Raw genomic sequence first — 10,725 nt, 5'->3', positions numbered from 1 at the left:
AATTTGGAAAAAGAAGGTTTATACCCGAGAGTGACAATGTGATTTATACAGCTCTGGAGAAATTAAGATACTACTCCAAAATGTTCTAAAGTCATCATATATCTATGGCAACCATTTCATTCCAGTGTGTTGAATTCCAACACAAACACACCTCATACTACTTAATGAGTTACTGATTAGGTAATCAGCTGAACCAAATCTTATGTAATAAAGAGAAGTATAATAAAACACTTGTGGTCCTCACTAATCCTCTTGCAATAGCAGTTAGAAAGCAAAAACAATCCCAATACTATAGTTCAGAGGTCTTCAAAGTTTTTCAGGCCAAGGACCACTAGCTGAGAAAGAGATGAAGCGGGGATCCCCACTGCCACATTGTATAAAATTGTGTTGTTTTAATGATTTCATAGATAGTACTCCTACAGTGTATGTTTGATTCATGTTAATGTGTATTTTCAGACATTTAACCACTAAAACCGTTACAGGGGTCGACACTAACGGTTTCCCGAGTACATTTAAACTTTCGGGCAAATTGAGTTTGCAATTGGCTATTTGTGAAGAACAAAGCTACCTTTTTACAAATAGCAGTTGGTCACCGTTTTTTTGTGACAAACAACACTCTAAAGAGATTGGATTTAACATTAATTTGTTCTACAAGCACAAATTTTACCTTCATGGCCGAGATACTTTTAATGGCAAGTGGGTATGAACTTTGAGCAAGAACATAACCAGCACTGGCTCAATTGGCCTCTGAGACCTTTGTGTCAACCCCCATTCGTAACCTTGACCTTTCATGGGTACTGTACTTAGTCTTATTCCCCTCTAAACTAAACCTCTATGCCAAAATAGCCGATCTACAAGCTCACTGCAAGGTGTTGTGAGCTTTTAGATCCATTTCTGGCTAAAGTTTTAAGAATAGGGATGCTCATGCTAGTGTTCAAGTGGTTAATGTAAAAACAATATCACAAGATTTGTTCAAGTGGTTAATGTAAAAACAATATCACAAGATTTGAACCCCCTGTAGTAACTCTGAGGACAAGACGCCTGCTTTAGTTGAAATCAGGGTATTAACATTTTTCCTTTTTACCAATTATTGTTTTATGGAAGAAGAAAAAAGCTGCCTATTCTTTTTTTTTTCTCCCAAAGCTGTATGACAACAGCAAGTAACAACAAGCAAAAACAAAGCTCCCTACTGTGATATTAAAATGTACGTCTTTATCATAAAAGCACATAGCCGTGTTTGAAATTATGGAATGGAAACATAAGCATAGTCGATTCAGTTGGGTTTTATTTTTTAAAGGTCAGATGTTGATCAGACGGATATTGATTCAATTAGAAACATCCCACTCATCAGCAACAAACAGGTAGTTGAGACAGTTTTTTCTGTTCTTTAAGCAGCAGTGAGGGGGGGCAGGGGCACACAAGAAAAAATAGCTTCTCCTGCAATAAAAATAGTCATGCAAATGCAATCCATCACTTGGGCTTGTTATTTAGACAAGACAAACTATTCACAGTAGCACGCAAGTATGGAAAATATGCTCTTGAACTTTACAAGTACAGTAACAATAGGAACATCAAGGTCAAAACTAGGGTCCTGACACCAAGGTTACCCCACAGCTGCAAAAGGAAGAGGAAACTCTGAGAGTCTGAAGTGTCCTAGGATGCCATTGCCAGTCTAAGACTTAAATACCGAATAACAAATGCTGTGACTAACGAATGCGAACCATTAGGTACATGGCCCGTCTACAACTTCAAGTTGGCCGCAAACTCCTCGCCCTTCTTGATAGAGCCCTTAAGCTCGCCAATAGCGTCGGCCACCAGCTTCTCCTCAAAGGCGCTCAGCTTCCCTAGGCCGAGGTTCTTTTCGATGCCGTTCTTCCCGAGGAGGAGGGGCGTTGAGAAGTACTTGCACTCAGTTTCCTCTGACCTGACGTACGCACACTCCACCACACCCTCTTTGCCGTTCATGGCATCCAGGACGGAGAAGGTGAAGCGGGCACCTGCATAGGCCATGGAGAGGGTTGCAGAGCCGGCCCCAGCCTTGGCCTTCACCACCTCAGTGCCAGCATCCTGGATCCTTGCCGTCAGGGCCTCCAGCTGGTCAGCAGGGAACTCCACTTTGGGTGTGCACTGTGAGATAAGGGGAATGATGGTCTTTCCTGCGTGGCCACCAACGACTGGCACATTGACGCGTGCCGGGTCGAGGCCCTTGAGCTCTGCCACGAAGGCATTCGCCCTGACAATGTCGAGGGTTGTCACGCCGAACACCTTGTTGGGGTTGTAGACGCCGTGCTTCTTCATCATCTCGGACGTGATGGGGACGGTGGAGTTTACAGGGTTGGCGATGATGCAGATCATGGCCTCGGGGCAGTAGCGGGCGCAGGCGTCGGCCAGGGTGGCCACGATGGTGGCGTTGGTGTTGAAGAGGTCGTCGCGGGTCATGCCTGGCTTCCTGGGCACCCCGGCAGGGATCACCACCACCTCGCAACCCGTAAGGGCAGCGCCGAGCTGGTCGGGCCCCATGTGGCCTGTGACCTGATTGATTTAATGAATGCATACTTTATTAGAAGTTTGCTTAGGAAAAGGTACATGACAGTGCAGTTCACTGACACAAGGTCAACTAAAAGGATAAACAAAAGAAAGCTTTTGGGTTTGTCAAATTCAATTCAAATGTAAAACTCAAATCATACATACCTGGGCCCTGGTCTCGATGTGGCTGAGGTCGGCCGCCACGCCGGGCGTGTGGGCGATGTCGAACAGCGATAGGTGACTGACCAGCGGGCTGTTCTTCAGCAGCAGGGACAGCGGCTGGCCGATGCCGCCTGACGCGCCGAGCACCGCAACTTTAGCGTGGCTCTGGGACGACGTTGACAGGCTTCGGGCGACGGCCGCGCACATGGCGGGTCTCACGGCTCTGGAGAACATTCTGGAAGCTTTGGTTTGCAGTACTTTTAACGTTAAACGGCTGAATTCAACGTCCCTGTCAGTGCGTGACACCAGTGTCCTCTAAGCACGGAGCGAACCGGAAGACCAGGCAGATAGCTTAGCACTGCAGCTGAGGCTAAATGGCAAAGGTATTAATAGGCGTCATCACCCTGCGTCATAACGTTCAGTGTTGCCAGGTTGTGAGAGAAATAAGCAGCCATGTCTATGAAAACAAGCACAAAGAGGCAACATGAGCGCTAAAATTACACTATAATATCGGTACACCGGCTATTTAAAGAAAATGAAAGAAAAAAAACATGTAAAGTTTGTTGTAATCATTTTAACTTGTGCCAGCTGGAACAACATATTTTCAGATGGGGCTTGGGGTCTGAGTGGCTCTGCTCCTTGGCTCCTTGGCTAAACTCACTTATGTTAGGGTCCATGTCTTGACATGAAAATGCTTTATAGTCCGGCTGCCGACTTAGCATTTATTATGGCATAGGTATGATATTTGGTATATAGTTTTTTTTATTGGCCTAAAATGTTGTCTATATATAGGCTATACATTCATGAAACCACCTGCTGACCACCTGTCAGCGTTGAGCATTTCTTTTTATAGGGGGTAAAGTGTGGTGGGGCCCATTCACTTACTATACACTATACTATAAAGGAAACAAATACCCCCCAAAAATCTTAAGTAGCATGTGAGGGGTCAAACTAGGGGTTTATAATTGGTTTGGCATGAAAAAGATTCCTTGGCCTAAAAACAGAAATGTGGTATATAGTTCTTTTTATTGGCCTAAAATATTGTCTATATACATACAGTCATGAATCCACCTGCTGACCGCCTATCAGCATTGAGCAATTTCTTTTATGGGGTTAAAAGTGTGGGGTCCATTCATTTACTATAAAGAAATACCCCCCAAAATCTGCTTTAAGTAGCATGTGAGGGCCTGAGGGGTCAAACTAGGGGTTTATAATTATTCAGAATCCATTGAAGCATTGGTTTTGCATGAAAAACATTCCTTGGCTTAAAAACAGACAAACAAAAAATTTGTCTAATAAATTAATGCCCATATATGGAGATCCCTGGTGTCATCAATATTATAAGCCCATATCTTAGAATGCCCATATATGGACATAATGATTGAATCGGCATTTTCCCAGATTTGGCTCATATGGTCTATGAGTGTGTACCACCAAAACTGGGAGGAGTTGTAGCACACAACATTTTTATCTGGAAAGTCTGGTAGAACCACACTTACAAGCAAAAAAAAATCAACAAGTTTTGAGTGCAAATATTGAGTGCAATATTTGCAAGCCCAAAGTCGCGTATAACAAGCACACCTGGCAACACTGATACGGTTACGCGCGTCATCACGTACGCGTACCACACGTACGTAGGTACGCCCCGCGTCCCCGACGGACTCCTTCAACCCTGAAACAGCCGATCTACAAGCTCACAGCGTGTGGCGGACGCCGAGCGCTGTGAGCCTATAGATCGGCGATTTTCCCCGCGCAACACCGTCGTACGACGAGCCATATTCGGGGCTGTTCGTCTCGGGTTCTTTTTTCGGAGGAAAACAAAAGCCCCAGCTAGCATTCTGTCAACAGTCTCCTCTCTAAAACAACGCTGGAAACAGCAGTGGCACGAGCTGATACTTGAAGAAAACAACATCCAGTGAGACGGCAGGTAATGTGATTACATAGATGTATCGCCCTGAATTGTTTTTAAAGATAATCATGTTTTTTATGTATCGTTATGGTAATAGGCTAGCTGTTTGTATCGCCCCAGCTGTGCTAACACCAGGCTAACCCAGTTTAGCACTGTCAGTTGAACTCCGTCTATTTGCTGGAATGGTTGTATGGTTTGAACGCAGAACGTCACTGCAGGCTAATCATAACACAACAACAGGTCTCATTGTTTTGGTCGGTCATCTCTCATCTGTCCGTTTGATCGTTGCTGTCTTTGTGTCTTTCCTTGGGGGGGTTTCGTTACAAAATGTCACGCGTATTTGATATTTTGCCCAAACTATAGCTGGCAGTGGTGGGGAAAAGTACTCACATTTCTTACCAAAGTAAAAGTATCAAATTCAATACTGCAACGCAGAAATACTCGTTACAAGTAAAACGTCCGGAATTGTACTTGACGTTGAGTAAAAGTACAAAAGTATTTGTGTCAAAATGTACTTAAAGTACCAAAAGTAAAAGTACTCATTATGCGGAATGTCCCATTTCAGGTTTTCAAAGGTATGAAAAGCTTTTGAACAATGCGTCGCATCGCGACTCAGTGAGCTTATTACAATGTAGATCTGCTATTTTCAAAAGGCCGAAATGTATAGGGCTGAAGTTGTTATTGTATGTTTTGTAATAATAATCAAGATCTACAAAGTAACTAGTAACCACATTGTTCAAATAATCGTAATGGAGTAAAAGTAGAATATTTGGATCCGAAATCTAGTGGAGTATAGAAGTTAAAAAAGTTTTGGAAATTGGAATTACTAAAGTAAAGTACAAATAACTCAAAAGTGTACTTCAGTAGGCCTACATGTACTTAGTTACTTTACACCACTGCTAGCTTGCTAACTACCGGTATCACTCTAACTGGTGTTTTGTCCACAATATGGACAAAGGATTGTCTCTGCCTGGCTGTCATGAGCTGTTTGTACTGGTATTTACAAGCGTTACTTAAGACGACAACCAAACTGATTTAACAGTTCCTGGCGGTTACCAACAGAATAGTCGTTTCCCCGGTAATCCAACACAACAATGTCATTGTTTGTATTCTTATCAGACAGCCAGTAACGTCACACGTGTGACCCATAGGGAATGTTATCAAACCTGCCAACTCTCTAGTGATTATGACTTTATAATGTTCACAACGAAGAGGCCCGAAATAACAGACCTACATGTTGATGTGTTCCAGAATGTAAGCTGTCGCTGTCTTTGTGTTGGTTTTATAACGTAACTTAATGGTGTTGTTGGTGACACTGTCTTTTCTTTCCATTTGTCAGGGGCTGGTTTGAAGAACAGCACTCCTAATGATACACCGACATTAACAGTTCTCGCAGTAAGTACAGAGTAGTGTTTTTATTCTCATTATTTTAAGAAAATAAACATGATCTATTGTAGAATAATGTATTTTAGAGTTTTTGATATAAATAAAATATATTTGTACGGTCAGAGATTAAGGCTAAAAGGATGAGACAAAAAAGGTCCCGTGGTCCCATTGTGGTCCTATGTATTCAATTCATTAACATGGCATAATATAACTTTCTTATTAACTACTGAGCTAGCAAATAAGAATAATAGAGGGTATGCATGTGCAATTGTGCATGCATAAAGTGAATGGCAAATCGAGTGGCATAGTGAGTTTAACGCAATTGGGTGGGACTTTTCTGTTTGGATGTATGGGCTGTCAAGGCCAGAAAGTAGTATTTTGACACTCTGTAGGCATTCCCGCACGTACTTGGTTGTATAGTCCAATCATAATTTCAGCAGTAAATGATTTTCCTTCTCTGTTGTCCAAATATCACACTGCAATCAGTTTAAATAAACCTAATATTAACAAGCAGAAGCCCCCTCTTCCCCCTCTGCTATCAGGCATGTCCATAACAGAAACCATGTACTTAACCAATTCCAATGCTTTCTCAATGTTCCCTATTCCACAGTACTTTCAAGGATGGCTAGCTGTAGCGAGGTAGACCACTCTGTTAGCTCGCTCCCATCCAGCAAGAAGGGTACCGACGGTGGTGGGGGAAGTGGTAACAGTGCAGAATCATCGTGTTCTGGCTCCAGCGGCTCTTCTCCAGCACTGACCGTACCAGAGTGTGCCATCTGTCTGCAGAGCTGCGTCCACCCGGTGCAGCTGCCCTGCCGTCATGTCTTCTGCTTCCTGTGTGTTAAGGGAGCGTCCTGGCAGAGCAAGAGATGTGCCCTCTGCAGACAGGAAGTGCCAGAGGATTTCCTGGAGAGACCAACGCTGCTTTCCCCAGAGGAGCTGAAAGCGTCGGCTGGACGGCCATCGGCGGGGGATCACGCCTGGTACTACGAAGGGCGTAATGGTTGGTGGCAGTATGACGAGCGGACCAGCCGTGAGCTGGAGGACGCTTTCTCCAAGGGCAAGAAGACGGCTGAGATGCTCATTGCTGGCTTCTTGTACGTGGCCGACTTGGAGAACATGGTGCAATATCGGCGCAACGAGCACGGTCGTAGACGCAAGATGAAGAGAGACATTGTGGACATCCCCAAGAAGGGGGTGGCAGGGCTGCGTTTTGACACTGAGACTGCGGCTGTTGGGGCAACAGGTCGAGAAAACTCTGCAGATGGTGCCGATACCACAGCTGGGGCACAGCAGCAGGTCACAATCCCCCCGGCTCCCAGACCCCCCACCTCTCTTGGGGGCCAACCTGGTGGCAGCAGCAGCCCCTCTTTGGAGGACACTCTCTCCCAGTTGCAAATCAGCCCAAGGCCCATACCTGCCCAGGAAAGGTCTGAGGTTGGGGAAGGAGAGGAGGAAGAAGAGGAGGAAGCCTCTCCCTCAAGGTCCTCTGACCCTCATACCTCTGTGGAAGAGTCTGGCTCTGGCGACTGGAGCGATGATGAAGAAGAGGATGACGACGAAGATGAGGAAGAGGGTGGGGACGACGAGCGTTTGGAGCCCTATGAGATGAGGCCAAGGAGGCAAAGACTGAATCCAGAAGACAGAGCCCCTCCTGGGGCAGAGTCTTCTGACTCTCCCCCTTCATCTTCCAGGAGCACTGGAAGGTCCAGAATGCCTGATGGCCAATGTACAGTGACTGAAGTGTGAAGTCATCAACCTCATTAAATGGCTATGTTCCATTCCATTAATTTATTCCTTCTCATATGCCCTTGTTCACTTCACTGTCACAGATTTGATGTTGGTGGAACTTGGAGAACTTGATATTGGGGAGAAAAACAAGCTTTTATCATTTGTAGCTTATTTTTGCAGTAAAAGTAAATCTTCAGCGTGTTCATACCCATTTTAGGCACACAGGGCATCCAGATCGACTATTAAGGGTCATCGGAATGGGAGAATGGCGCGCCTACAGTATGTAACTTAAGGTAATGACTTAAATGACGTGGGATGATGCCTTTATACCTTTGCCATTAAAGATGGCCGTCTGGTCTTCAATTAACGCTTGTCGTTAAAGGACACTGGGTTCACATGGACGGGGACATTCAAATTTACAATTTAAGATTAAAGTACAACAACTAAACTTACAGGAATGTTCTCCTGAGCAGCCGTGAGACCCACAACGTGTGTCGCCTGTCCATACCGCAGAACCACACAAGTGGCGGGGGACATTGAGTTCACGTTGAAGAAAATGTTCCTTCAAGCCCATTCCAAATCTGTGACTTATAAGTGAAACAAGGCGCAAAAGGGAGTTATTGTAATGGGGCTCAGCCACTGTCAATTAACATGAATATCTACAGCTTAGACACTCGCAGGCTTTCCAAAGCTTGGCTCATCTGACTACTGTTGAAGACCCTTAAAATCCCCTATAGTATTTCCTTGCTTCAGATTTATCTAATGATGAAAACATACTTTCAATTTACTGTTAACTGTTTAAAATGGAAAAACGTGGTACAGTGGCAGTTGGTTTCCTCTATCTGAAATCAAAGCAGCAGGTCTTAAATTAATAATAATTAATAACAATGTTGATTCAGGGCTGTAGCCCCATGAGCTATGTAAATATTGCAAGCTCGGACTCAATATTTCACAATGCAAACCTTAAAGAGAAAGCAGAAAAAACATCTGTCTGCTGATGTCAAGTCGAAGACTTGACATTATTGACCTGCAAGATTTTCAAGTGTCTTATATAGAATCTATTAAGAAACATGTTGCAAATAAGTGCTCATTAACGAAAGCGGATCCATTTATTTTAATCTCTGCTCTGACATAATGGGAAGATAATTGGCTTTTTTTTATATGAATCATCTTGGTGTTAATCTTCTGAGTCAGTTTCGGTTTCCAGTATTCTTTCTAGCCCTGACTAATGTATTCTAATTGGTGTGTTGCTGAAGAAAAACATGGTCTTTGAGTGTTCGTTATTACCCATGTTGAAAGGCTAGTCTGTTTAATAATGTGCATGTGTTTGAAGACAGTTTGTTTTTAACACTACTGGGTGGGGAGGAGGTTGCATAGATTTTATGATTTAGTTTGAATTAATGTTTGTTTTTGCCTTTCCTCTGGTTGTAAATCTTTTTTTGTCTCATGTCTAAGGCAGTAAGAGAACAAGAGCAAGCCATCACTATTGGCCATCTCCAGAAATGTTAAGTTTTAAATATATTTCTTTTTGGAGGGGTGTCGTTTCTCTCTCCCACCCCCTTTTTCTTTTACATTTCTTACATGCATACATTACCATTTCTTCCAGTGTCTCAGTTTTAGACGTCTCATACAGAAAAATAAAGTAAACGTAACTTTCTGTAACTGTGTCTGCTTGATTTCATGGTTTGTAATTTAAGAATAAATTGTCATTTCATCAACCTTAAAGGATGAGATTGTGTGCTGTTTGTCAGTTGAATCCAAGAGTTTCCCCCCAATTGTTTTTTTACAATGGAACAGTTTATAGTAAAATGTTACTGGACGTTGTTGGAAGTGTCACACTCACAGCGTTAACAGAATGGTACATGTCATGGTGGAAAACCACACAAACAAACATATTGCTTTATCTTGATTATTAGTGGTTTGCGACTGCGAGCACATTTTGTGACTTGTGCCTCATACACAGTAACATCTTGTTTGAGTGGAATACAAACCAGATTTCTGAAAATGTTCAGTCAACTATCTGAATAATTTTCAAATACATTTTAGGACTGTACATGAGTTTCCAGACAATATAGCTAATGTTTTTCTTTTCTAATCTCTCATACACAATTGTAATTACATTCCCAGATCAAAACTGTTTCATTTTACATATGAAATTCCTTCCTGCCTGACAAAGCCTGACAAAGCAACAAACATTTGAACTGCATTTCCACTAAAGGTAATTATTAGCTTTGTCCACTACATGTATCCATAGGAACTCATTATACGTACGCAGAACTACTAATATAAACATCTCAGATGTCCCAAGTAAATAATACTTGGACTTTAAAGAACTGAAAACATCAGTCTACTAAACGTAATAATCTATAACTACTACAGCGAGAAATGTCAACCGTTATATGACTCATGGTCTTTACATAAGATCGTTCCCTCCAAGTTTGCAGTACGAGCAAGAACATGACTCCAGATTTCACCTCACCTGTGCTGTGGTTGTTTGGTATTATATCCCACAGTGACACTACAGGCTTGTGCCTGGTCAGGAAACAAATGACCAGGCACAAATGAGGAACAGGAGACAAGCCCAGTCATCCACCAGGGATGTGTCTGTGCAATATATATTTGTGCTTGCATCATTTGTTCAGTAATATAATAGTTATATAGAAAGCTGAAAGCAGCCCTGATGTGCAAGTGAAAAACATGTCGGTTTACATTCAATTTACACATCAGGACTAAATGTCTTTAATATTTGGTATGCATGATTTTATGAGATTGTCTATCTGTGACTCTCATGAAAACACTAAAAGGGGAGGTAGGATGAAAGCTCATGCATGATATTCCTCATCAGTAATGTATCCATCTTAAGGTCTTTGCACACTGCTGCGTTTTTCGGGCCTAATATCGGAGTGAATTTCGGAGTGCGTGAATAAAAAAATCAACCTCACGTTATGTCAATCACGTTTGCACACTGCCGCCCGTTTCGTATTTATTTTCGGACCAGGGTTGAGAGAGTC

General features: G+C 42.9%; 2 protein-coding genes across 2 annotated transcripts; one reads left to right on the top strand and one right to left on the bottom strand.

The window, feature by feature from the left end:
• Nucleotides 1-1,263: 1,263 nt before the first annotated feature.
• Nucleotides 1,264-3,057, bottom strand: mdh2 (malate dehydrogenase 2, NAD (mitochondrial)). The gene is made up of 2 exons (XM_080720511.1): nucleotides 2,692-3,057; nucleotides 1,264-2,532 (listed from the first exon to the last, which is right to left on the bottom strand). The coding sequence occupies exons 1-2, from the start codon at nucleotides 2,920-2,922 to the stop codon at nucleotides 1,741-1,743; spliced, it is 1,023 nt and encodes a 340-aa protein (XP_080576637.1). The 5' UTR covers nucleotides 2,923-3,057; the 3' UTR covers nucleotides 1,264-1,740.
• Nucleotides 3,058-4,476: 1,419 nt separating this feature from the next.
• Nucleotides 4,477-9,439, top strand: rnf146 (ring finger protein 146). Its single transcript, XM_080720469.1, has 3 exons — nucleotides 4,477-4,615; nucleotides 5,937-5,992; nucleotides 6,594-9,439. Exon 3 carries the CDS (start codon nucleotides 6,605-6,607, stop codon nucleotides 7,730-7,732), a length of 1,128 nt encoding a protein of 375 aa, XP_080576595.1. The 5' UTR covers nucleotides 4,477-4,615; nucleotides 5,937-5,992; nucleotides 6,594-6,604; the 3' UTR covers nucleotides 7,733-9,439.
• The last annotated feature ends 1,286 nt before the right edge of the window (nucleotides 9,440-10,725 follow it).

Source organism: Nannobrachium achirus, assembly GCF_963921795.1.
Source record: "Nannobrachium achirus genome assembly, chromosome: 2".
In the NCBI taxonomy this organism is placed as follows: domain Eukaryota; kingdom Metazoa; phylum Chordata; class Actinopteri; order Myctophiformes; family Myctophidae; genus Nannobrachium; species Nannobrachium achirus.
Note: the sequence above shows the minus strand (reverse complement) of the source record. Positions and strands in the feature narration are given on the sequence as shown.

Coding starts and splice junctions, on each gene's coding strand:
- mdh2 (XM_080720511.1), bottom strand. CDS start 2,922: ATGTTCTCCAGAGCCGTGAGACCCGCCATGTGCGCGGCCGTCGCCCGA. Junction 2,533..2,691: donor ACATCGAGACCAGGGCCCAG/GTATGTATGATT, acceptor TAAATCAATCAG/GTCACAGGCCACATGGGGCC.
- rnf146 (XM_080720469.1), top strand. CDS start 6,605: ATGGCTAGCTGTAGCGAGGTAGACCACTCTGTTAGCTCGCTCCCATCC.